The 27,345-nt window shown below is 37.2% G+C and overlaps 1 protein-coding gene across 1 annotated transcript in view; it reads left to right on the top strand.

Annotated features, from left to right (window-relative positions):
• LOC124166851 (neurotrimin-like) overlaps positions 1–27,345 on the top strand; it is a 495,488-nt gene that overhangs the window by 461,702 nt on the left and 6,441 nt on the right. Inside the window, exon 10 of the mRNA XM_046544557.1 lies at positions 22,478–22,588. Within this exon, the coding sequence (XP_046400513.1) occupies positions 22,478–22,588 (111 nt within the window). The remainder of the gene's footprint in view (positions 1–22,477; positions 22,589–27,345) is intronic.

Raw genomic sequence — 27,345 nt, 5'->3', positions numbered from 1 at the left:
TTTTTTATCTGCCTCTTAAAACTATATTTCAAAATAACTATATGCCTGCTTTGTTTTTATAAGTTGTGATTCTGAACTTTTTTTAGTATGTTAAGTGGCTTTGGTTTTATCATTCCTGAGAAAAAGTTATAATAATAATAATAATAATAATGTCGTCTTTATTTCACAAGCGAATTTAGGACTAGATAGTCCTCTCTTACAATTAACTTGTTTGACAATCACATACATCCATGCCCTGGATGGTGGTCAAACCACCCAGGCGGGATTCGAACCCACGACCTCCAGGTTAGCAGTCGGGGACTTTACCCCGGCGCCACCGAGGCCGGAAAAATTTATAAGTAAATCGAAACAATAGCAAATCAAATTAGATAATCATTTCTTCCAAACCCTAAGGAACTTTACAACATAAATGGAAATATTAATGTACCGAGAACAAAACTAGTTATGTGAGGGTGCAATAAGGTTTCTTCATCTTTAACTCTTTGCGTTCTATGGGCGAAATATGACGCCATCCGTCTCTTGAAAAAATCATATTTTTCTATTTATTACAAAGTGGTACTAATCTCTAAATAAATAAACTAAAAAAACAATAGTTCATACTTATAAATGAGATCAAACAACTATTACTTGCATTTAAGGTTGGTTGTTAAGAAATAACAAAAAAGTATTGAAAAAGGCCTGGACAGTAGGCCGGCCCTTATTTTTCAGAATTGCGAAAAGTTATGTTTTCCTGGTCTCAAAATGATCCAAATGGTGCTCTTATTCACGTGTTAAAATTTGGTTACTTTAAAATAACGGCAACCCGTGCCCCAAGGGCCCTAAGTACTAAGGACCCTCAATTGAGTTTTTTGGGGCCGAAAAAGCGCAATTTATATGTAAAACGTAAAAGTAAAGCCCTTTTGGGCCGATTTTCTGTTTTTTTTAACCTATCTCTAAGCGTTTAGGAGATATTGTCCGTCGTAATGCAATCCCCCCCCTTGGGCGCCACCCCGCACCGCGGAACCGCTGAGGTATGTCCCGCACCACTTACTAGAGACTTCCCCTCAACCCCCTCCCCTCCCTCGGCAAACACTTTGCTCCTGATGTCAAGATCTAGCCTCTGAAGAAATGTGCTTACCTTAGAAAGAATTTAATTGCCATAATTATACTTCCAATCCAAGAGATCAATTTATTTTCACTCTGTCCATGAATTTCGGTACATTAACCAAAATAAAATAGATTTTCATCGTATTTCTAATTTTTCACTGACATCCTATATTTGGCAATGAAAGTGCCTTTCCGCACTTAAGGGTTGTATTGCGATCAAAAGTCACACTTAGTAATAAATTTTGAAAGCTCTCTTCCTTCAACGTGACTGCCTAAAAATCTTGAATAAGTTTCACTTTTCTCGCTGCACAATCATTTCCCACTTGATGACCCCGAATAATTTGCAAATCGTTCTTGTATGTTCATCCCATTCTCGCATGTTCACATCAAAGAATGAAATGCATATTTACAATACATTAAGTAGCTTTCTCGAATTAGTGGTGACAAAATTTGGTATAGATACCTTAGTCATGTCTTTACGTTTATAGAATGCCTTCTTCGGTGGATCATATTTTCCCACACAAGACCACATACGGCGTATCACGTTTTTTTTCACACCTAGAAATGGATCCGTCAAAGAATGACAGGCCTACCAACTCCTCACTCATGTACCACAAGTGGTTGGAAAACCTCTTTTGTGCTGCTTTCGCTATGTCTAGGTTAGCACTTTCGTAATTAACAAGTCTTTGTAGGAACTGCGGGTCACTGATGGAAGCTAATGCAACAAAAGGAGCTAAGAACCACATCTTTTCTTTTCTTCTTGAATATATTGAAATCTATTTAACCAATCGCCTTATTTTCCGTAACAACAGGAATTCTAGTTTTATACTATGGATGAGACGCATTTCTCACGGTTTTTCTCGCACTAAGTCTTATAAATTTCGAACCCATTAGGTGATAGAGAAAATACATAGTACTTCTCTCACTGTCGGTAAATTTGAGCCGAGTATTTCTTCACTTTCTTTTCCAATCAGTTCAATGCCTGGATTTAGTCTTGATTACATGCCTTTCCTTGTTGTTCTATTCTTAAAATGAACGTCACGTTCATGATAAAGTATTTATTTCACCACTTTTCTCCTTGCATCCTAAAAAACTTAGCACCTTCTATCCTTTGCACACTATACACAAGAACTATCTCTATCTATCCACAGTGATCTACATCCGTGAACTGACTGCCTCGTTTCTTCTTCCTTGAATATTTCTATCTACTGTTGGAGCCCTGGAAGCCCTGCTCATTCCCTTCATTCCTTTATTATTCAAAGACACATTTCTATCACATGCTTATAATATTTTGTACATAAAAAGCATTTTGGAACAAAGCCTGCTGGAATGGTTCGCGGCCGTTTGGCGGCAAAAAATCAAGGCTTAAGGGGTCGGTACCCAGTGTATAGGACGGCGTTAAAGGGTTAAAATTGACATTATAGGCTTTAACAACATAAATCATGACACAAGAGGAACAACCTATTCAATACTGTACCACTAACATGTAAATCTTGTCATCAGGAGCAAAGTCTTTGCCGAGGGAGGGGAGGGGGTTGAGGGGAAGTCTCTAGTAAGTGGTGCGGGACATACCTCAGCGGTTTCGCGGTGCGGGGTGGCGCCCAAGGGGGGGCGATTGCATTACGACGGACGATATCTCCTAAACGCTTAGAAATAGGTTAAAACAAACAGAAAATCGGCCCTAAAGGGCTTTACTTTTACGTTTTACATATAAATTGCGCTTTTTCGGCCCCACAAAACTCAATTGAGGGTCCTTAGTACTTAGGGCCCTTGGGGCACGGGTTGCCGTTATTTTAAAGTAACCAAATTTTAACACGTGAATATGAACACCATTTGGATCATTTTGAGACCAGGAAAACATAACTTTTCGCAATTCTGAAAAATAAGGGCCGGCCTACTGGACAGTGGTGCAGATCTACAAAACGAAGGCCAGCATGGTAAGTTTGAATGGGCAATTCCATTTGTGACGGAATTACCTTTTGAGAAAACTATGCAAAACGATATGATGATAAAATCGTAAAATACGAAAAAAAAATTATCAACCTTCTAACTAAGCATTATCAAAAAACATTAATTAAGGTGATTTTCATATACAGAAACAAAGTAAATAATCCAAATACCTTCTAAACATACCCCAAATTAACATATGGCGGAATTACTTCAAGGTCAACCTACTTAGTGTAATGATTTCAAACATTTTAAAAACTCTTTGAATCGAAGTATAATTTGAAAACTTTTAGAAAGGCAATATTGAAATCAATTGACTTTGGCGTGACTTAGTGGATTGATGAGAAATTCATGGTGAAGAAACCTGTTTGTCTTGAGAATGATGCTATAGCCGTCGAAAATAGTCAGCAGCTCTGAATAATGTTTCAAATCCGAAAATGAAAAGGAGACTTCGTTGACTTTCACTGATTTATTTCGTCCTTACGACATGTTTCGAACCATAGAGTTCATTATCAAGTGCATGGGCTCTCGTTCCCACGAAAGGAGGAGAGACTTGATAATGACCTCCATGGTTCGAAACATGTCGTACGGACGAAATACATCAGAGGAAGTCAACGAAGTCTCCTTTTCAATTTCGAATATTAACTTCCACATAGTTGAGCGTAACACCACTGAACGAATGTTTCAAATACTAATTTCTTAAAATTAAATCATTTAGCCGTTGTTTTACCAGAATGAAATATTTAGAGCCTAAATTTTAATTTCAAAGAAAAAGTTTATATTTTCATGGAAATTCCCTAATGCCATTTCTCATTTTTATACTGTGCTGCAAGTTTACTATGCTAACTTACTATGCAACACAACGTAGTATTACTTCCGCGGTAATTGTCCACGCACCCTCCAAGATATTATCCCTAGAGGGCAGCTGCCCAGCTTACCATGTAGATCTACATTCATGTAGACGCCCCTTTCTCGGATTTCGTCCCCCCGCTCCTTACACAGTAACCTCACACTTCACCCTGGCAGTACTTTTTTTCCCTCCTTCCTTGGGAATTCCGCCTCGGGGACCAGTCCAAACCCCCTTCACGGCAGACGCGATAAAACCAGAGGCGACACACCATTCTGGTTTCTGGTCATGCGCTGCCGTCTGTCATGTCGGGGGTCCTACCCCTCCTCTCTCTCTTGGGCACCGTCTCACCTGGCACCCCCCTCCGCACCCCCGTCTTCCCCACGAGTCCCTCGGCCACACCACTACAATCCCATCCCCATGACAACAACCCCCCACAAAAACCACCCCACTTCCTTCCCCCCCCCCCTCCCCCCCCGTACGACTGCACCGCGTGGATTGAGTGAGCCCGTGTACGTCAATGGTCTTCAATCCGCGGCCTTCCAGCTAATTGCTTGCGTCCCCAAGAGGCTAACTAAAATATTTTCGACTACAAAAATAAAACCAATTATCGACGCACTCGTCAAAAATAAACAATGCCAAAAATCGCAAAGATTGAGTGAACTCTTTAACCAATAAAGATTATTTTGAAATGTGAACACTATGAAATTACGTGTTTTTTTTATTTTATTGATGTGGTGGTAAGGTAACGTGAAGCATTGTGGCTCTCTGGATTTTGAGCCCTTGCATTAAAAAATATTGAAGATCCCTGGTATACGCCCTCAATTTTCAGCAATGGGAAGGAAAAGGTAGTGTTTCGCGGAGTAATCCTTCCCTATCTACGCGGGATGATTCAGAGAAGGAATGGGTATTGATGCATTGGGGAGAGATGCTACTGTAACGTCGTGCCTTTTTTCATCTCCATTTTTTATTCATTATTTAACTATATTTATTTAATTTCGTTCTTAATTTGAACTATAAGACTCAAATCTCAGGCGTTAGTTCGTGAAAGTGCTTCATCATAGAATAAAATTACTTTGTTTTATTCCACACTTTATTTTAAATAGCACGACCCAGGTTTCAGCATCTAATGCTATCATCAGGTGATGATAGCCTGATGATAGCATTAGATGCTGAAACCCGGGTCGTGCAATTTAAAATAAAGTGTGGAATAAAACAAAGTAATTTTATTTTATTTTATTTGAACTTTTGATTGCACTAGCCCCTTCCACCTAAATTGCTTTCCTGAAACGTTAGAAGTACTGAGAAATTCAGAAACATGCATTGAGGAATATTTAATTATCAGTACTAATTACTAATAAGAAAAAAATACATAGCTATACCAGTGGCGTTACTATGAATATGCTTTAGGGGGATTAGGGAGCCTGGGGGGATTCGACAAAAAACTTTAAAAATGACATGCCTATAAATATATTTTACACCAATTTTGCAATTAAAATTTCGATTTCATTCGTAATTCCGCGGGAAATCATCAGAACAGGTAAAACATTTTTCTGAGCCTTTTGGGGGGGTGGGGGGCAGGGAACTATTCCCTCACCCCTCCCCCCATTTTACGCCAATGGGTTATACTACAAGATCATCCACGAATAAGTCACAAGCGTGTGTACTCCACACTTGCAGGGAAGGGGGCAGTAATTTCTTTCCCTATTCCAACTCTCACTTCCAGGAATTATTAAGGGGCATCAGAAGGCTTCATTCAAGGTTTGAACTCGGGAACCCATGATCAGCAGCCAAGATCTTTATTTACTACAGCTACTGCGTTTCCCTAAAAAATACCTTAACATAAAAATGAAACATTTCAACGGTGCGAATAGCAATTGGGCTTAGTTACATTTTGCGATGTTATTTTTTTAATCATTAATTTGTGATTAACGCCAGCATAAGTCAAGCTAGTGTATTGCCTTTGAATAGACGACTCCTCATTACTTGACTAGTTCTCGGTATCATGAGGAAGTTAACCCCGTCCAATTTAATTTATTTTCTTAATAGCGAGCTCCTATCCTATATTTATTTTCTGTAGTTCACTTTAAATGGAATGTTGGGAAGTGAAATCATAATTTGTAGTTTTTAATCAACGTAGAAAAGTGAAATAAAATGTGATTAATATTTCATACTGTAATAATAATAATAATGTCGTCTTTATTTAACAAGTGAATTTAGGACTAGATAGTCCTCTCTTACAATTAACTTGTCTGACAATCACATACATCCATGCCCTGGATGGTGGTCAAACCACCCAGGCGGGATTCGAACCCGCGACCTCTAGGTTAGCAGTCGGGGACTTTACCCCGGCGCCACCGAGGCCGGCAACTGTAAAGTATATAGTAAAAATATATAGAGAAAACCGCTATCACTAATCGTAGAAAATCGTTTTATTACTTCCAGTTAATAATATTTCATGAAATATGAGTTATTTAAGTACATTTTGGATGTTTTAACTTTGCTAAAATTTCAAAATATGTTTTTTGTTCCACCTAAGATGGAATATGGGACTTCCTAGTCCCAATCTCGCCCAATAAAGTTGAATTATCATCATATTATATTATACTAAATAGTTATAAAATTGTGAAAATCTGATGGCGAGCTACACTAATTGTGCGATTTGGCAATCGAAGTTCATGACGAGCTAGACTTTCATGACTAGATCTGATTTCAGCGCAAGGGGTTAATTTATATGTGAATGTATGTTTTGCTGAGTTGATGTTTTAGATTGTTTATTTAAAAAAGAACGTTGCTATGTGTTATTTATAATGGGAAGGGAACTGTTAAGGCCTGGTTACACGGTACATTGGAATGTACAAGAATCTGTACATTTTTCTGAATGGTTTTCTGAACAGATTCTTGTACATTCTCATGGACAAGATGCACGAGTAGGTGGTTACACGGTACATTTTTTCGGACATTTTTTCGTACAATTTTTAATGCGCAACAAATTATTTCAACTTCAAATATAAATCAATGGGGAACATGCAAACTTTTTTTAAAGTACTAGAATAATAAGATCCTTACCTCAAATGTACTTGCCGAAAATTTCGCGGATGAATAATGTTTTATAGCTGAGATATGAGTCTTTAAAAATAATCTTCATCGACTGTTTGAAAACACGTGACGGAGCGTGCGCGCGTTACATCACGGCCTGGAATCCACTGATGACAGACTGAGGAAGTGGATAGAAAAACTGTCTATTTAGGGACTCAAACGCAAATTTGGCGAATATAATTGCCGCTTTAACGTCAAACTTCGGATTGTGAATATATTGGGTTGCCAAGGCGTTGTTGAAATAAATAAAGGCGATTGTTTGGGGGGCTTTGGAAAGACTAAATTAAAATAAGTTGATTGCAGATGGTGATCTACGTTACACACCTACAACATTTGCTTAATGCAGTAAGTATATTGTAGCATGGACCTTCAATAGAAAAACGTGTGAAAACCATATAAATAGTGTATCCCATAAAACCATATAAAGTGCCCCGACGTCTAGTACCTCTATTTACTCGCCGGAGAAGTTTTTTGCTTGTGTTCGAAGGGACAAAAATAAGAGTAATGAGGGGTTGATGATCCGCAGAATGGAGTCAAATACATTATCTATATTGTCAACGGGATATCCTCAACGTAAGTACACTATTAAATCAGGGTTACCGCAGGATTTTATCAAGTTACTTATTTCACTTTGTAAACAACTCTATAAATGTACCTATCATTCTACCCATTGTAGGATCAAATTATAAGGAAAGTGGCTGTTTACGAGAATAAATACTGATTACGATTAAACCACGGTGAAAAATAAGGAATGTAATGGGCGGCCGGCCTCTCGTCACAAGGAGCCCCTAACAAGGAATATTCTCAAAGTGTCTTTCGCCGATATCGTTAAAATTTTGTTGGATAGTAGTGTTCCATAATAAAAGCACATTTTCAAAATTTCTCGTGCCCGTAAGCCTTGTGATATAATAAACAGGACATAATAAAGGCAGTTGAATATTAGATTTGAAAGCGAGTGTGTCGTGATTTCTCTCCATCCTTCTCCTGTGAATCGGCGCACGCTACAGGAATATACGAGAAATATGAGGCTTTTGGCAAGGTAAATTCAATATTTATTACTGCGATGCCCATAACGTTCGCTACATGTCAACGCAACACCTAAAATTTCGACTCGCTTTGCAGTCGGTCTCGATTCAAAAACAGGAACTTGAGTAAATACAGCGTATATAGCACTTGAATCTTATTTCTTTGCCTATCACATGCTTTTTATGACCTTTTAACGATCATTTATATCTCAATCTTGGACAATTCTCGCGGTTCATACATTCAGCGCCTTTCCATCTGATCCTTCATTTTACCCATCCCCTTTTCTTGTGTTCCATTCTTTCGCTACCTATATCCAATAAGTGAGATATCCAAGTCAAGCAAGATCATATCAAATCGAAATAACTATCGGGGCCGTACGTAAACAAAGAAGTCGCCTATGCAAGCCAGATGAAATGAATGTGTCGTTTTCGTATTCTGCCACCAGGTGACTCTGAGCTCAAATTGTATGATTGTCTGAATGAAATTAGAGCAGGCGTTCATAAATTCTTATATTCTTACATTTTGCGTGGTTACACGGTGCATTTTCGCGTTCATTCTGAGATTCAGACATTCTCACATTTTCTTGTACATTCTCATGTACCGTGTAACCAGGCCTTCAAAAAGAAAGTTTAAGAGAGAAGACATTTAATAAAAAGGGCAATGCCAAATTGAGATTCAAAGGAAGTTTATATTATTTGAGGGAATATGAATTCACCCTATCAACAATAAAAAATGTATGAATAGTTCTGCCTCGTTCACATTACGATCGTCCGAGCCGTCGTCGGAACTATCGTGCATTCACATTACGATGGTTGAAACCTGTGCTGCTCTCTAGTGCTGACATCTAAAGTGAACGGGAAATTGATGATTAGCAAAGCTGTTGATATATGCATGGTCAAGATATTACTGTTTTCAACGTGTATTTACCGAATTATTTTTCTTCCGCCCATATTCTTCCTTCCAAGGACAAATCCATGAAATGTCCATGAAAAAAATAGAGCTTCACGAGCATTTCGTCTTTCTCTTGTCGCTTCCGTTTCCGGTCTCCCAGCGCCTAACCATCGTAAAGTGGCAACGTTCGGAACTACGTCAACTATAGTCAGAACTTGCATTCACACGGCTAGTTCGGTCAACTATCGTTAGGACGACGGCACGGACGATCGTAATGTGAATGAGGCATTCCTTTCTACTTCTCATGCGATATTTGCGTGAAGATTCAAAGTGCATTCTATGTAATCGAATCCAACAGACCCCCGCTTGAGATAGCATGCAAATACCGATGTATCAACTCCGACATGTGCATGCAACCTCACTGAGCGACATGTGATCTGATAAATACAAGAATACTTTGTTATTCTCCACACACTATTTATTTAAATAACTCTACAGGTTTTGACCATTTCACTTCAATATTAAGAGGTAAAAATGGAATTTTTTTTATATATTTTTATAAATACGGTGTGGAGTATATCAAAGTTATTTTTTTAATCATGACTTCCATCATGCCACTATTCCACGAAGTGAACTCGCAAACCATTTATTTGACATGTGAACTGTTTTCGGATGACTTGGAACTTCGAAGTTAATTATAAATTCTTAAAAGGATTCTATAGGCAAAGGCCCTTGCAGAATCACTTAAAAGAAAAATCCTTGCCGAATCTACGCTCTTCAAGAGAAATTCCCACCCCAAAAATCATATTCGCCTTTACACCGTTGATTTTCTCCCCTTGTATTTCAGATTCTATTCCAGCACGCTTACCCTCGCAAAGGAGTAGTTCACAAATAGCGCATTGTTTCAGGATGACGGGAAATTCCTCGATGCTCACGCAGGTCTAATTGAAGAAATATTCCCAATGATGGAATGAGAGAAGAGCGGGTCAGAGAAATTTTAGAGACCAAGCCTAATCATTTGCACTGAACTTCAAGACGATAAAGGAAATATGTAGGCTTCCTACTCAGTATTATAGCCACCAGTTCCCGGAAGAAATCCAAGATTCACTATCCTCTTCAGACCTGGAAGTGTATTTCCCGCAGAAAATTCGCGTTTGCCTCATTCCTCTACAGACATAGAACAGAAAAATATTAAATCCGCTTAAAAAATTTTAAATCTTGCAGAAGGTATCGAATACGATATAAGCAGCGTTCAGCACTTGGAAACACATTTAGATCAGGAAATGATTTTTAAAAACTCAGATGTATAATTTACGGTACACTAACGTATTTTATCAAATATTGAATTTAACTGAAGGCTGTTCGATTCATGCAACAAATTCAATCCTATTCCACATAGTTAAGGCAAATAAGTATGAACTACTGGATATTTCGAAGACTATGTTTAGCATGTATTACTTGCGGGTGTATTTAAACTGAGATCTCCGATGAAAATCATATGATAACTTTGAAGCCAAGGCAGATTTATTAAAAACATAGAAGAAGAAAACAAGCTTTCAAGCTTGAAGGTACAATAACTGTTGAGATATCGCCAATTAATCTTATATTACTGTACTTATGTTAAAATAAACTGTGATTCCCGATATCTAAAGAAAATTTTTTAAATTGTTCATTAAGAGTTCCCTATCGCGCATGATTAATGTAAAAAGGCAGGTCTCAAAAGTTTTCAATGCAAGGGCCACATAATATATTTCTCACAAATTTTTGCAGGGCGAAGGAATAAAAAATAAATCAGTACCAGTAATTTAATTTACTCAAAAATTAGAGTATAAACATGGAAAAAGTTTTAAAATATCCTGTTGGAAAAAATCAGGATATGCTAAATAGATACCTTTAGTTTTATGTAACCAAATTAAGGTGACGAATCATACCGTCGTTTTGACTTCAAAATTTCATTAAAATCAGGTTCCAGATTAGATGAGCCAATTGTAAGAATTGTAACTTAACACACAGGGGTCTGTTTGGCGGTCCGGATGTGGCCCGCTGGCATTAGTTTGGGTATTCCTGTACTAAGGCATAAACATATACCTTTATTAAAAATATTGATTACTTAACCACCATAGACGCTTAATAAACCTTTGAGGAGTATTAGGTCCTCGTACTTCTGCATTACTGGTGAATACGCTGATTCCTTCTATCCTAAAAACCAGCCCACCTACGAGAGGACACAGGTTCCCTGCAACGATACTAAAAAAAAACACCATAGCCCTCCATCTTACCACCTCGACAACCCTCTGGAAATCCTCTGCACCCTTATAATCACCCCATCTTCGCACAGGCGGGCGCCGAAAATCCCTGCGACGACCATGGGAAGCACGCACAGGGTAAGGTACCCCCGGGAGGAGTGTGACCCTGGTATGTATGAGATCGGAGGCAAGGGAGGGGCGGGAAGGGAGATTTGAGAAAGGGGTTGAGTCGCCTCTCGTGACATACAATAGACACTCTTCGACACCGTCTACCAAGCATCCTCGCGAAAAACATTTCCATTAAGAAACGAAGTAAATGCCAAAACTGCTGCGTGATGAGTACAGGATTCCGGGATCTCTAGTCATTATTGATTTTGAAGAGGCTAAAAGCTCCTCTTCCATTTGATTCAATATTTTTTCTTTTCATATTCGGTCTGTTGACAAAGGCATTGGAAAATAAAAGCCAATCGAAGAAAGACCAGATAAAATCGTTTGGATTAGAAATAGTAAGTTATAAATTTAAAAGTTACGGGAAATTTATTAATTTTTTTAGGATTCCACAAGATTAAGCCTGAAAAAATCTGTCTACAGAAATTTTTCAGATTGGAAAATTTAACTGTGGAAAAGGCAACCCAATTGGCAACGTGTCGGAGGGAATAAAAGCCAATCTGTGGAAATATGTTTAGCAATCCATGTACAAGGCAGCGCTTCTCACCTTCGATCTAAAAATAAAAGTTGGATGGCTTTCTAAACTGTTGTCTCACTATGCCAACGAAAGCGGCTGGAAAACCCGGAATTCTAAACGTTTATCATAGACTACGCCGCGGAAACCAATATAGGTTGAAGTACCGAATCTACCAATTAAATTTAAACGCAAATATTTGCATACACATCTACATCTACATACTTCCCTGCAAGCCGCCGACTGAGGCAAGGGGGGTTAGGACCAGCCATTTGCTCATAAAAAAATGCTCAAACTAAATTACCAACAACTGGCATTTATAAAAGTCCTTTTTGGTTTGGGAGAAAAATAAATTCGCATATCTATCCGTTCGGCAAAAATCTCTTTTAATTTATCGCTTCTATCGGACCTGGAAATATAGTGGGGCTCCAGTATTATATTCTCCCTTTCGCTCTTCAAGACATTCATTCTCAATTGTTCAAGCAATCTAAGCCTATATAAATGGTGGTCGGTTAAATGCGGCGTTATATTCACTACAATAATTTAAAGTAAAATCATAATATTTTGAACGTCTGCCGTTTATTTTCAAGAAATAATAAGATTATAGAAAGAGATCATAGAAAGAAAGTACTTTTCAGACACAAAGGTATTAACATTTAAATTAAACGCATTATGCATGATATATAAAGATTCATTTTGGAGGTACCCTGAAGACGATAGAGGAAACGCGATCCAGGGAGGCATTTTCGGAGGATATGAAATGTACTTTGAGATAACTAGCCCATTACTGTAGAGATGACGATCATAAACCTACCTATATAAGTGATATAGAACAGAAGTTATGAAAACTCATTTCTGCGAGTACTAAAAACGGTAAAAAAAATACTGTGGCAATGTTGGGCAACGGAAAGAATTAGTTGATTTTCGATACACCGAGGAGAATACGAAACGAAAATACTTCACTTCCGAATTTGAAAAAGAAGTTGAACTCATCGTTTCTGTAGTTTTATTATAATTGCATCAGTATCAGCAGCTTATATATAATGAAAGTCAAGGCCACGCGCATGCATACATAGATGAAGTAGTTGACATACTGCTTCGCGGTGATGAAAGAAAGTGAAAGGCATAGGAACATATTGCATTTAAAAGGCTTGCTTTTCCTTGGTTTGAAAGGCTATTATAAAAAAGCGTTAAGTTTCCACTACCATAGCTATGGAAATAGAATAAGGAATGTCAGCTTACAGTGACATACAACTGTACAAAAAAAAACAGTGCCTAGCTAGAATGTCACCTAATTAATGGCGGAAACTATGCCTGAACCCACATTAAATAGTTAAATATATCATCCAAGCGTTGAAATATGTCTATAGAAACGCTACGAAAATGATTGCATCTAAACACGCCATTTAGGTATTTTTGCGCCTATGCGCCTGACTGCGTTCAGTAGAAGTTGCCTTCTTGTAGAGTGAAAGGAATCGAAAGAGAAGAGAAAAAAGGAATTTATGAGAAAACCGATCGATAATAGCAACCAACAGTAGCCACCACGAACAGCAGAATAACAGCCTTTCACATGAACGTGCATGGTTTAATACGAATCACTTACTGTGAAACTATTCAACGCAGGTGTGAGCGCAAGCACCAATTCGCATAAATACATGTAATTTAACTTCTGCTCGTCACACGACGCTACAGTTCATGCCGTTTTTAACGATGCACTCACCACAGAAACGAAATAAACGTACAAAAATGGACATCTTAATAGGTGATAAATGAGATCATTATCACATTTGAAGCGATATTTGTAAAATTAGGGTGTATGTTTGAAGTCCACATGGGTAGGACTAATCAAACAAGTACAACTTTACCAACACTGAATTACTATAAAGAATTTCACGGTCAGGTTTGACGTTAGCAATCTCCAAATTAGAGCCATAGAAAGCGACAAATTTATGTGATAAGAACGTCACATTAACCTTCATCGTAGTTAAGCAATCTGCACTCGTTCATTATACAATTCCTGATAGAGGAAAATATACCGGAAAAGATACTAAACAGATCGAATCAACTCACTGATAATATGGCTCTAGCAAATTGAGCAATAAATGACTTCCACTCAATCGATGCCAGACTATTGCCGGCCAATGCAGAGAAGGTTCGTTAAGTATAAGCAGCTCAGGAAAAGGTCAAAAATTCATTAAGCGACCTCGCGGAAATTTTCCATTCAATTCCGTTGGAGAACTTCTAGTTTGATTGGTCTTTTTTGCCTCGATTTTATTATCCTTCTAAATTTAAAATATTAAGAGGTGTCCTCGACGCGAATCAAAATAAGGAAACAATTCAATTAATGCTAAACCCAACAGTGACATTCAGCTAAACGAGAGGCATCGCTTTAATGTCTGTTGATGGCCTTTTGAAATATTTTGAGCATACATAGATCTTACATAAATAAAACGAATTTGTTGGACGAAATAAAAGTGAAAGCATTATGCATGACACATGATGCCGTAAGAAAAAGAGTTCTAAAAGAATTGGAAGGATACAAACAAGTTTCCGATAAAAAGGGAAACGGAGAGATACTGGGCCACAGACGATCAGATAACCTACTCGAAATGTAATATCCGAGCAACCAGAAAATATACACTACAAACATACGTATATAAATGAACATAGGTCGATGACCGATAATATAAATGTTGAAGGTACAAAATTCTTTTGAAAAATACCAATTAAATTAAAGCAAATCACGCATTGAAGGTTTTGTCCGGTCCGGTACCAAATCATACCCTATTTGGTATGATTTGGCACCGGACGTATTATCAAATGGATCACTATAGGTAAATTTTGCGTTTAAAAATTGTTGTAGACGAATCTAAGTATCAAGCATAATTTCATGCAGTCTCGCTAAAGTAGATTTCTAAATTAAAATTACTTTATTACTAATATGTGACCTTATATATCTTCTGCACGATATAGACCTAAAACATCGATAAAGACAATTAAAATGCTCATACAAACATTGATAATCGTTTATAATTTTATCAAACGGCTTTTTGAATGCGACCAATGGAATCGAATTTACAAATAAAGCGAAGCGCTGAACATGCTCCAGTAGTGTCAGTTGTCAGATGTCGGGGAAACTTTTCAGAGGACCACTGAAGTCAACTTTTCATGTAGCGGTATAGCTACAGTATTCCTTCAATTGCTCATGAATTATCATAATAAAAATTTAATCTATGACAAGAATTTAGCCAGGGATCATTATATTTCCGGAAATAATCTAAGGTCATTATTTATCAGTTGATTTAAATGTCAAATAGCATCGTAGATGCGATGAATGTATAAATGCTGTATTCCCGGTTCACGTACATTTCATTCGTAAATTTATACTAACCTTATACTTACTGCAGTAAAACCCTGAACCCCAGCTTGCAGTATTGGAATTCACATCGTCAGCTAAGTATTGCCACAGGGCATGAAGTTAGCAAACGAAAAGTATCCTTGCATTTGGATGTAAACAAAAACGTTATATGAATCCTACAATCACCCGAAAAATCTCATACCAAAATCGGTTACTACACGTGATCGCTTTCTTCCTTAGAATTATAGTCTCTATTCCTATCATCAGCACCTCTATTAATACTTAATATGTTAACAGCTAGAAGCACCTTCAGGTATCGATGGCATATATTAGTAACGAATTGGTTTAAAAAATAAACACCACAAGAACGAATCTTAGCAAATGGAAGGTAATACATTCCTATGACGAAGAATAGTTATATTACTTCCAGCGGAGCTTTTCAGGGGATGTTTATTCTGAGCGCAGGATCTTCACATAAGAGAAATGATTCTGTATGCTTTCAGAGAAAATTAATATTGACAAACAGGCTTCATATGTACGCTACCGGAAAGAACTTACATGGGGATATTAAAGATCAAAAACAAACGAAGCTAATATGGTTAGGGATCGGTGTGGACGCACCAAGTGGACACTGAGTGCTCTCTGAAATATAGAGTGTCCATTGCGTTCGAATTCGGCAAATGAAACATGAAATACAATTTTAAAAAAGGACGTGGTGTCTTCTGATTTCTTCTGCAAATCACAGTTTCCCCAAACACTACCAACAGACAAAACTATTTCTGAATGTTCATTCCCAATACTCCAGATTAGGAAGGATTTTTTCCATCAAAAAAGGAAGTAGTGCTGTATATCAAACATGTAAATAGCGCAGTTCTCGTGAAAGCTTACTTATTCAAATACGCAGAGCCTTTGGTGTGAAATGCATCGGAGGTATAAAAGAAAAGTAAGTGAGTATATGGTGTGCAGAACAGCCAACAAAGCATCTCAGTGAATTAAGATCTGATGCTTTCCCGGCGAACATATTCGAAAAAGGCTATTCGGGCTTCCAGCCGGGTGGTCTCCCTCCATTCTGCCATTTTGCCCGGCTGGAAGCCCGAATTGCCTTTTTCGAAAGCATCTCAGTGCAGAAATTGAATTGGATAGTTCGCCCAATGTACATAGTAGTTAATTGCGATCATCATCATCTCTGGTCAACAATTCCATGATTACTTTGCCCCAGCTCTCCACTCAATTCTCCTATCAGCTAGTCTTTTCTCACCAACCCATATCCTGTCTTCCACATCCTTCTTCAGCTGTTCCATATATTTTATTTGAGGTCTTCCTTTTCCGTTCTTGCCATATACTTGTCCATCAAGGATCGTCTTCATCAGGCCATCATGTCTCAAGCTGTGGCTTTGAAGGTTTTTCCGAATTCTTATCAAGGTTTTCATAAGGCTTCTCTTCCCTCCTACTCTTCTTAGGACTTTCTCATTACTTGGTCGATCCATTTGATCCAATAATTTGTAATAGAGTTTAAAAAATATAGAGACCCATTTCATTTATTTATTCAATCCGTCGTCTACCTTTTGACTACTCGTGGCGAATGATCGACATCCTTAACCCTGTCGCAGATAAGTTAAAGACGTCACGACCTCCCCATGAACCAGATCGCTGCTTCCCAGCTACTCCTCGGTATTGTGATGGGCCGCGTGAGGTTAGTTCTTGTTAGTACTATTGTGAGCGATTCCTTCCCTCAATAAATTTTCCCCCTGAACGAGTTACTAATACTTATGTCTTATGTCGTCATCAACTGCCGAAAACAGGGAAGGAACTCACGAAGATATTTATTTTAATCTACGATAAAATAGGTGAATGAGAAAAAAGTATTTTTGGTCATAACATATATCTCCCTTATATCTACCGAATTCTTTTGATGGATTCCGATTACATGTCTGAGCGAGCGTCCCATTCGAAGCCGCATTGAAAAACTCGACTCCCTGTGGAGCATGGGTAGTAGAAAGTCACTTCCTTTCCGACAACTCACAGAAAGAAAGGGACTGGGTCCCCTGCACACAATAACTGCGGCCGATAAATGGTGACATTAAGATCAATTCAACACTTCTGACAACTTTAAAAATTGGCAAAGATAATAAATAGAAATTTTAGCTCCCAGGTAATATCCTTCCATCGACGGCAACCGATTTTTTTTTTTAAATAGACATTCCCGCTCCAAAAATCGAGGAAGGCACGGCTACGTAAGCTTCCATGAGAACATTAGCATGCCAGCTAAGTTTTAATTTTACAGCATGTTATTAATCCATTCCGAAGGACCGTGCGTTAAGCGAATTCCATCGCACAGTAGGCGGAAATCGAAAAAAGCTGGGCAAACCCAATTTTTTTACCATTTTGTACTGATCCAAAAGTTGAATAGTATTGTACTAGAATGCCTAGATACCCAAATACGTTAACTCATTGTTATTTATTTATCTTTGTTGCATGTATATTATTCTTCAAAAAGTGGCAAAAAAAATCACGAAGTCCAAACCTCCATTTTTTGCAAAATACCTCAATGTTTGTTACCCTGGTGTGCGGACAAAACGTAAATATTGTTCTATTGGGGAATATACAACGCTAGTATAAATTTATTAGATACTATAAAGCTTTAAAAATTATTATTAGAGTGCAATGCCAAATCCTTTTCTAGGAATTTTGTACGACTTATTACCCAATTCTCAGTAATTTTGAGATTTTTTCCGGCTGGATTTCTAGTAAATGACATTTTCTCATTTTACTGTCTTAAAACAGTTAAACTGTACGAAAAACTTTATCCATGGCATCACACGCCACCAACTATTCACAAATTTTTAATACACGGAGCCGGAATGATGAAACTAGCCATTCTTTCTCTTGGGAAGATGCACTGGAAGCCCGGCACAAGGATATAAGAAGATATCGTGAGAAGCATACCAGTAAAATGTCTAGGATTTCCGCTAGCCATGGCCTTTTCCTTAGGCTTCTGCTTATATCAGCTCTTTATATTTCTTGTTCTGCGGGGGTTCACCGTAAAGTAAAAAATTACCAGGGGGCGTGAAAAATCTTCTGGTGATAGAAGAAAATATTTTGAAAGATGAGGAGTCTTCAACCTCAGGCTCAGAAAAGGAGTTTAAGCCATTGTTTTTCAGCAATTAGCAACAACATAATTATTTATGGTATTTTTTATATTATTTCACTTCAACTACTAAAATTTCAATTTTAAACACCCGTTAAAAGTTTTCAATCATCATTTACCCTTTTCGCAGCCATTTGGTAGCTGTAATGTTTTTATCAGTGGAAGAAGTTCTAGTTTTATATTACCGTATAAAATATTTCGACTTGCTCCTGGCAAATATCATTCCCGCATAACGTATCTTTAATTTTTTTATTTTCATCGCCCTCCTAAACAATATTGTGGAATAAATCATCCTAAATAAGTTTCTTCACATATTCAAAATACTCAATATGCAAAACTTTTCATTAATCTATCTATAATTAAGGCTACTGCGAGTTTTGGCCAGCTTTTTTCGATTTTTGCCCACTATGCATCGTTTACTGAAATGTATTATAGCTGTCGGTCGCGTCCTCCAAATACCATACCTTGGCATAAAGACTTTACGTAACCGCAAATGATGGAATTATCTCAAGGTGGGTATGAGAAATATTAATACTCTAAGTACCAAGTGTACAATAGTAGCTAAAACTTGTGAATTTCAGAATGTTTTCCATCCTCTGAACACGTTTTAATTAGTGTATAATAGCTTTATCCTTGTCTGAAATGTCTGAAAAGAAAGGTTTATTCTAAAATCAGTCCTCCGTCATAAGGGTCCACGTGCACGCGACAACATTACGCCACTTTCCTTCTTAGGCACCATCTTTGTCTTCGCTTTACTGCACCATGCCCACAACCCTTTTCCTTCTCCCTCACACGGTGGCGGACACCCCCTAAATCTCCACCCTCATAACCCCAATCATCCTCTTTGGCGCGAGGGGGATAAAAACTTTTGACCCATTCCAAAAAACCTACACTCTCCTCCCCAGTGACCTCCCGATCACCTCCATATCCCATACCACTAACACCTCCCTCCCTAAGAGGGAGCAAGTAAGGGGAGGAAGGGAGGAGAAAAAATGTAAGAAATATGGAAGAAAATGGAGAAGGATATCCTCCACCTTTTCCCCAAAAACCTTCACATCCAGCTGGGAAGGGAAGAGCCAAAAGAAGAGGAGGAGGAGGAGAAAAAAAGTAGAGTTTGGCGTGAAGGGAAACAAAACACAGCCGGGTAGACCCCTTGAGGAGAAGCTTTTCGGTTGGAAGAGAGCAGAGGGGAGGGGTTGAGGGAAAAAGTTTCTCAACCTACCTGGATCATCCGAACCCGTTACTCACATACATACGAGGGCTCGGGTGGCCCACGAGTTTTCCCAATGCCGGGCGAAAGCGAACCCGCCTTCTGCCCTCAAGACCAAATGCCTCCTCAACTTCGCCCGGCACCTACCAAACTCCAGCGCCCCACAACTCCCCTTCCTCTAAACGTCACGTTCCCCATCCCACTCCCATTTTTGAGGATGATATCCACCACTTTTGCTACAACCTCCCACCCTCCAATCCTCCCATTCCTCATCTCGCCTCCCTTGACGTCTCTCTACCGGCAGTTTTCACCCCACCCCCAAAAGTTGACCCCCTCCTCCTCAACCGCATTCCACGAATGTGCTCAAAGGAGGCCATATCTAAAGTAATAAAGACATACTGTAGTGGGCACGCCCACTTTGTAACGTCAGAATATTTATTTTTATTTTATAACTGTCATCAATCTCGATTTATATCGATATTGATTTCCAATTAAAAGTAATGTAAATAATAATAATACAAAATAAAAATATAATCTAATAAAAATACTGCGTTTTTATCGCGAACTAATAGGAATGCAATAAGTTTTCTATGAGCCTAACGTTGTTTACACATAAGTTGCTTCAAATGCAACGAAAAACGTTGGACGAATGTTAAACTATAGCCCTCAATTTATATTTAACGTCAATTAAAATGTGACTAACTGTAGCTCACTGCGTTTTGTAGTTTCATAAAGCTGTGTTGTTAAGTGTAAAGGTTTTGACCGAAGGACCTCGGATGACGACTATCATTCTCGTTTTCTCAAATGATCGCAGCGCTCCCATTGGATTTTGGTGGTAATTTTTTAAACTAATATTCATATTTAATTTTACATTCTGGATAACAATCGAGATTCAGCTAAAATCATAACGGAAGTGTTGGAATATTGTATTGGCATCTGTTTCTGAGTTATACTGAAAATTTCAGCTTGATAGCTAATCGGAAAGTGGGTTAAAATTGAGTTGCAAAATTTGACCCGGACAAGGTGAGAAACAACTAAGCGAGTTTATAAAAACGCTCAAATATAACGATCTGAATAACGACTTTCCCTTTCATACACATTATATTATCGTAACTAAGGTTATGCGCAATTGTTAAATTACGAAGTACGGCATTGATTTTTCCGCAAAATATGACCAAATAAATTGGTGTATAGCTTTTACAATAAAATTCGTACGAATATGAACGATGAATAATAGAAAATTTTCATCAGTCATATATTTTTCAATAGCTCTGCATTATGAAAATGATTCATTTCACAAAGATCTTTTGACGCTTTTATCCTCATCTACGGAATAATTTCTAGCGCAACGTCATGCATTGTTATCATTAAATGGGCATGGTCTCTGTCAAATCCTTCTTTAGAACATTTTTAGCTACTTTTTCGCTATTCTAACCGCATATGAACGCAATACTCGAAGTCACGTGACAATAACGTGACTCTTTACCTATCGAATTCTCGCTTGAAGAATTCAAGCGCTCGGCTTCCTTTTGCATTCCAAATGTAATTTTTTTTAATTTAAAAACGTTATCTTCCATCTCATGCAAAATAATTAAGTCAGAATTGATACTGACTAAGAAACTATTACTATTTACAAAACATCTCAAGCTTTTCAGTGTATTACTATCTAGTTTATTCTCAAAATCAATCCATTAACCTAATTACCGCAAATAAAAACAAAATAACAACACAAACTGTTGCTTAAAAAATAATGAGGCCCAACGACTTCAATCGGCAGAGGCGGGTGTACTTGAGGGACTTTGGCCAATCTCAATATGAGAGAATGAATAGCGTAGTAACCATGAACAGTTCCGTTACAAAAAGTTACCTTCCAAGAGTCGAAAAAGTCGCTCTAAATATTTCTCGATCCAAGTAACGAATAATTCAAAGGCTTATGGTGACACACCTTTTCTGAACGTAAAACCCTTTTCTGGCGCTCAACACCTTTTCATTTAATGATTATTTCAAGCATGCCAAACTGTTAATAGTAATAATATCGTGCTTGTTCTAATAAATCAAATAGGATAGATTACATGCGCTATTCGTCAGCATATCGCCCTGATACAGCTGCTTTTGCCACTAACGTGAGTGAATACTGAATTGTAGGCGAGTTCTCTCTCATTCAACTCTCATATTATGCAAATTATATTGAAGTTATCCCTATTCAAAATTAATACTAAGATGCATATTTAGTCCAATCTAAACCCATATGGAACTCCCCCGCGGTGGTTAGCAATAACCTATCCAGTACTTCAAGGTTGCAGTTTAATTAAGAGCCCACCAATGCCATGATTTCCTAATTAAAATACCAGGCTCAAATTCCGTAAATTGTCATTATTTTAGCTGCACTCTGTTGGCTACGTTTGCGCATACACATATATATCATTTCAGCCAGTTTTTCCGATCAACGGTTTGCTAATGAAATTTAAATCACAAGGGATTTTAACGCCATGGCAAGGCAAATATCAATTTTCGTACGATTTCTCCCTTGTTTATTAAATTACTTGTCAAGTTAAAATATAAGCACTCGGGTATTTCCCAACCCAAATACGAAAAAAAATCAAAAATTCGATAAAATTTTACTTGGTCGTGTTCGGTGACAAAAAAACAGAAATTACACTCTCTCCTTAAAATAAAAAGTGTAAGAATGACTATGTATTAGCGGAGTACACAAAATTAATGCTTATATTCTGTATCGGAAGAGAGTATGAAGGAGGTAACTAGCAAGTAACGTACTAATACTAAAGTTTAATTCAACTTATATTAAATAATATTGCATTGTGATACTTAAATTGAAGCATATTTTCATTTGGATGCATCTTTCCTAATGCTTCCACTGTCTCTATTCATTTTTTTACTGTCATCTCTCAAACTAACATTCATTAATATTTTTTACAGCGAAAGGAAAAGGGAAGAATATCCGGATTTGGGATAACCATAGGAAATCAGACACTATGAAAAATGGAGCTGCAAGAGGCGATTACGAAGTCGAGGAATGGCGTGATAGAGGTGAGTTATTTTATTACCACACTTTCTTTCCTTATCAGTTCATTGAATTCATATCATTACTACGTACTCAAAGGTACGATCAAGATTGAGGATAACTAGGAGTTTTATTTAATATGTCCGATGTTTCCACACCATGAATCAATAACTGAAACTTCTTTAGATGTTTTCAGTCACACATTTCCCCTCCATAAAGAGGCGTAATGGGAGAGGTGTTTCATGAATTCAAATAATTACTTAGTGCAGTACTTCACTCAAATCACGCAAACTGCAAAATATAATTTCAATTTTCAAAAGATAAATCAATAAATTAAATGTTTCACCACTACGAATTTTTGGCCAAAGATGGATTCCTAAAATGAGATTATTTTAAATGTTAAATGGTTACCTAAATGCAATTGCATTTCACATCACACTCAAAAGTTCGGTCATCTTATCAGCTTTTGAAAACTATTGCCCAATTTTTTTCACATATCAAAAATCAAATGAGCTTTTAAGACTGTATAAAAAAATGTCTTCACAGTAAAGTAAGAATAATTCTTAATTAATTAAAATAAAACTTAAAAAATATTAATGAATTTCCAAAACAACAACTATGTTTTTTCAAAGTTAATCTTTTATGCATAATGAAGCATGCATCGAGTTGTCACAATTCAAGCTTCCGGCTATACATCGATACGGCAGGGAGCTGAAATATTTGAAGTGGCGAGAGAATAAATAATTCACAGTTGGCATTCAGGCAAAACCACATTTTTTCATAAACAAAGAGTGCGATGTAACAGTGTGCCTACTGTAGACCAGCGTTTTCACCTGAACTAGTAAAGAAAAATGCATGAAAACTCAGAATAACTGGTATTTTCAAGCCATCCAATAAATTAAAACCTTCATACCGCTTCAAATCATGCTTGCAAAAGATCGGTCGTAATTTTGTAATTTTAAACATTTCACTGTGACTTGTAGAGGCGAGGTACAGCCTATGCATGGAATACCGTACCAAAACGCCATCTTAAATTCCACTATCATTCCACAGAACATAAAAATATTTATATTGATCAGGCTCAACACACACACAACTTTCTGCCTCGTTTAAAAATGAAATTTTCTACTCATAATAAACATATTTTTTTATTCCAACTCTTTTGAAACAGTATATATTTCCATACATCAAAGTCATAATGAAGGTATTGTTAAAGAGAGCCAAACCCTTACATATTTCACTGGAAATAAGCCGTAGGTAAAGGCTAAACACAGTCTGTTGACGAATATGCTTGATTCTGAACCAAATTACGGCTGTGTATTTAGATTACATTAAAATGTATTCACATAAAAGCTTAATTTAGTGCCAGACTTTATTTAAATTGGTTTATTCATTGAATTATAATTCATTTTTCATTCCAATGATTTTCAACTCCTAAAGCGCGTTAAATGGCCTTTGTCATCTCAATGCGCTGATGCGTCTTCAGTTGTAAAAATTCAGGAATATCTTGAAAAGCTTGTAATGAACCTGTCAACTGCACACAAACTGCGAGAACTGAGAAAAACTAAAATAATTAGGCAACCGTTAGCCAGACAGCGCGAAATTGCCATCGCGCAGTTTCAAAATCAGTCTCGCCAAAGGCTTTGCAGCGCATTAAATATGACCTGTATAATCCTTGGAAGTAAAAACGTATTTGTTCTTCGTACTTTCTATGGATTTGTATTCTCGTGTCCAATTTGTACCATAGCATTTGCACAATTATCATTTTTTGGGCGATAAGTCAAAAAATATACATCCCTAAAATGTATATCTTTTTGAAATATTTATTTTTAAAGTGTAGGTAAAGAAGGATGTGAAAGAGAATAAATATGAAGGTGTGAAAGATTAGCTGATAGGAAAATTGAGTGAATAGCTGCGACAAGCCAATCTTAGGATTGTTGACCAGTGATGATGTTTATGATGCAATAGAGAATTTCGTTTATTTTTTTCTGAATTATGAATAGATGAATCGACAAAAAACGGTTCAGGATGATGGTGAAAGATATCACTTTGAAGAATTTCTTTCTGAAGGTGTATGTATTAAATTTCGCGTAGAAAGTGAAAATTTCCCTATGTTTATCTTGTTACACTTAGCTTACTAGCGCATAAAATGTCAGCTCATCGGAGAAACCTAAGATAAAATCCCACCTGTTATTTCTAGCATTAATTGAGCTTTGAACTACGAGGACATGGGAATAAGGGTAGGAATTAGTAGAGGATAACAAAAAGGATTTAAATCAATCGTTAATACTACATGAGATTAACTCAATGCGCCCTCGTTAATTCCAACAAGCTATTATTTAGAGGTTGGAGAACCCAAAAATAAGAAATAAATATCACGGTCAACATAAAAATATGCCACTCAAGTACTTTTATATCTTAAAGATTAAATAAATCCTCTAATAGGAATACGTGCTTATATTATAACGCATCGTCCTTACGATGAAAAAACAAAAGGATTTCATATCATGAGCGTATAAAATGTTCCGTCTAGTGTATTCAAATGAATTTTATTGTTCTAAATTGCCGAAATAACTTCAATTGCTAGTTGCTAAAAGTTTAAGAGCTTATATTTACCTGAAATAACTTCGTTCCTTCATATTATATATTAGTTCTAAATATAACGAGTCCCTGAGAGGTATGTGATCGAGACAACTGACAATGATAGTTGACTTGTGGTTTGACAAACGTCATATTTCTCATTGAGTGCAATTACTTCACGGTATATTTCAATATTTTCAACGTATCCTCAAAAAAGGTAATAAATCAGTTTTTAGAGCATAGGAATACAATAAACGTATATGATTAGACACCATGACTTTCCAAGTAAAAATAAAGTTTAATAAAGGAGAACGTTTTTCATAAGGAAAAAAACATTTTTTCATTCGACGTTTTAAAACTTCTATTTGAAAAAAAAAAACATTTTTTTCGTCACAGTGCCTACATAACTCACACTAAATGCTTAATAATCGCGTATTTGGTTCACCAAATACAATTTCTGTGGTAATACGTCATGAATTTTCTTGTCATCATCACAGGATATACGACTTCGAAACATATGCATAATTAGGATAATGTTTTAATCATAAATCAAGGCTTGTTGGTTTAATACAGCACACGCATCAATATAATAACATAATTCCCTCAAAAAAACATAAATCACACGTTAAGATGCAAAAATATTCATCCTGAAATGACATATCTTACTCCTTCATTCCGTATCAAATTTCCATACTCAAAAACCTAATGCAAAATGATATTATTCTTAAGATGATACAAAAAGTCACATTAACAAGCGAATTTAAACGCTCAACAAGCCAAAAACTACAATTAACGACTTCTTGCCACGTATCTGTAAAAACTTTTTACAAATACGTGGCAAGATACAACATAAATAAAGTAATAACCAGCTACCTCTGCAATGCCCCAAGTTAGAGGGCTAAGGAATAAAAAATATGCACATCAATACTATCAATGAAATATAATTTTTAACCACGAGAGTATATAAAAAAACCTAATATATCAAAAATTATCACAATTCAAGAAAACGAAAAATTCAGCTCTTCTTTTACGATTATGAAAGCACTTTAATAACATCGTGACTCTTGGGAGAAAAGTAAAGAAAACAGGCGACGAAAATTATTTTGAACCCCAAAAGGATGATTGAGAGTCAATTAAAAATCGGTTTGAGCTCAGCTATCACATTACGCAGATACTTGAGCGAATAATTGCATCGTCAACACCTCATTGGCTCCAAAAGCGACCCTGCGGACCGGATTGGCTCCTTTGTGCGCTAACATGATTTAGGCATTTTCCTCCCCGGAGAGAAAGATACGCCGACTAGATTAATGGAAATAAAAAAGGGAGCGATAGCATTCATAAAAAGATTCTTTGATGACAAAGGCACTTTCCTCTAAAAAGACCCAATCACGTCCCCACCAACCCCTTTAGCGGGAACACCGCCATCCCCAAGAAGAAAAGGTGTGATGATCGACGCCTCGGCTTGGTTGGCGGCAACGAGCGCTACGACATCATTAGGGGCGTCGCTGTAGTGACTGGCTTCACTTAGCGCGACTGCGCCAATGTGGGCGCTTGCAAGGAATATGACAGCAGGAAAGGAACGGGCCATAAAGAAAGATAACGTGCCATTATGATCACATCGAAAACCCCTCCCACTCCCTCCTACTATCGCCATCTGAAGACATTAAGAATCGATTAAACCAGCACGCACCCTCCACTGTTTACACGGCGTAAGCATTCAATGATGACTAAAGCTGCCGCTCCACAGCCTGGGGATACAAGCCTTTTAAGCGGCTCCCATTAGATATATTTCAAAAGATTTCCGGTGAGCTCGATATTAGTCTGCCCACGTAAGGCAGCTCTTTTTAAAAGGATGTTTATCCAACACATCATAAAGGACAAGTTACAATTGAGCGTTATCGTCTTTTTAAGGAGTACAAAACGTTAAAAGAAGTTCAGAAACCATTGATTGCAAAAAAAAGTCACCTCTAACTACACAAAAACTTAGATACTTCATTTGATGGGGTGAGAAGGCAAGGGGTACAAGTGATTTCTTTCTAAACAGTGTTAGGTAACGAAATTGACAGAATAAATATGCAAAACCTTGGTGGTCAAGGGAGTGAGTCTCTATTCTGTGCTGACTTCGAGTGGAAAACCAAATGAACAACTATATTATCTATTTTATCTTTTTTGTTTTATTTACCTAATTCAATTACCTAACAGC

This window comes from Ischnura elegans, chromosome 10 (genome assembly GCF_921293095.1).
Source record: "Ischnura elegans chromosome 10, ioIscEleg1.1, whole genome shotgun sequence".
Taxonomy (NCBI): domain Eukaryota; kingdom Metazoa; phylum Arthropoda; class Insecta; order Odonata; family Coenagrionidae; genus Ischnura; species Ischnura elegans.
Note: the sequence above shows the minus strand (reverse complement) of the source record. Positions and strands in the feature narration are given on the sequence as shown.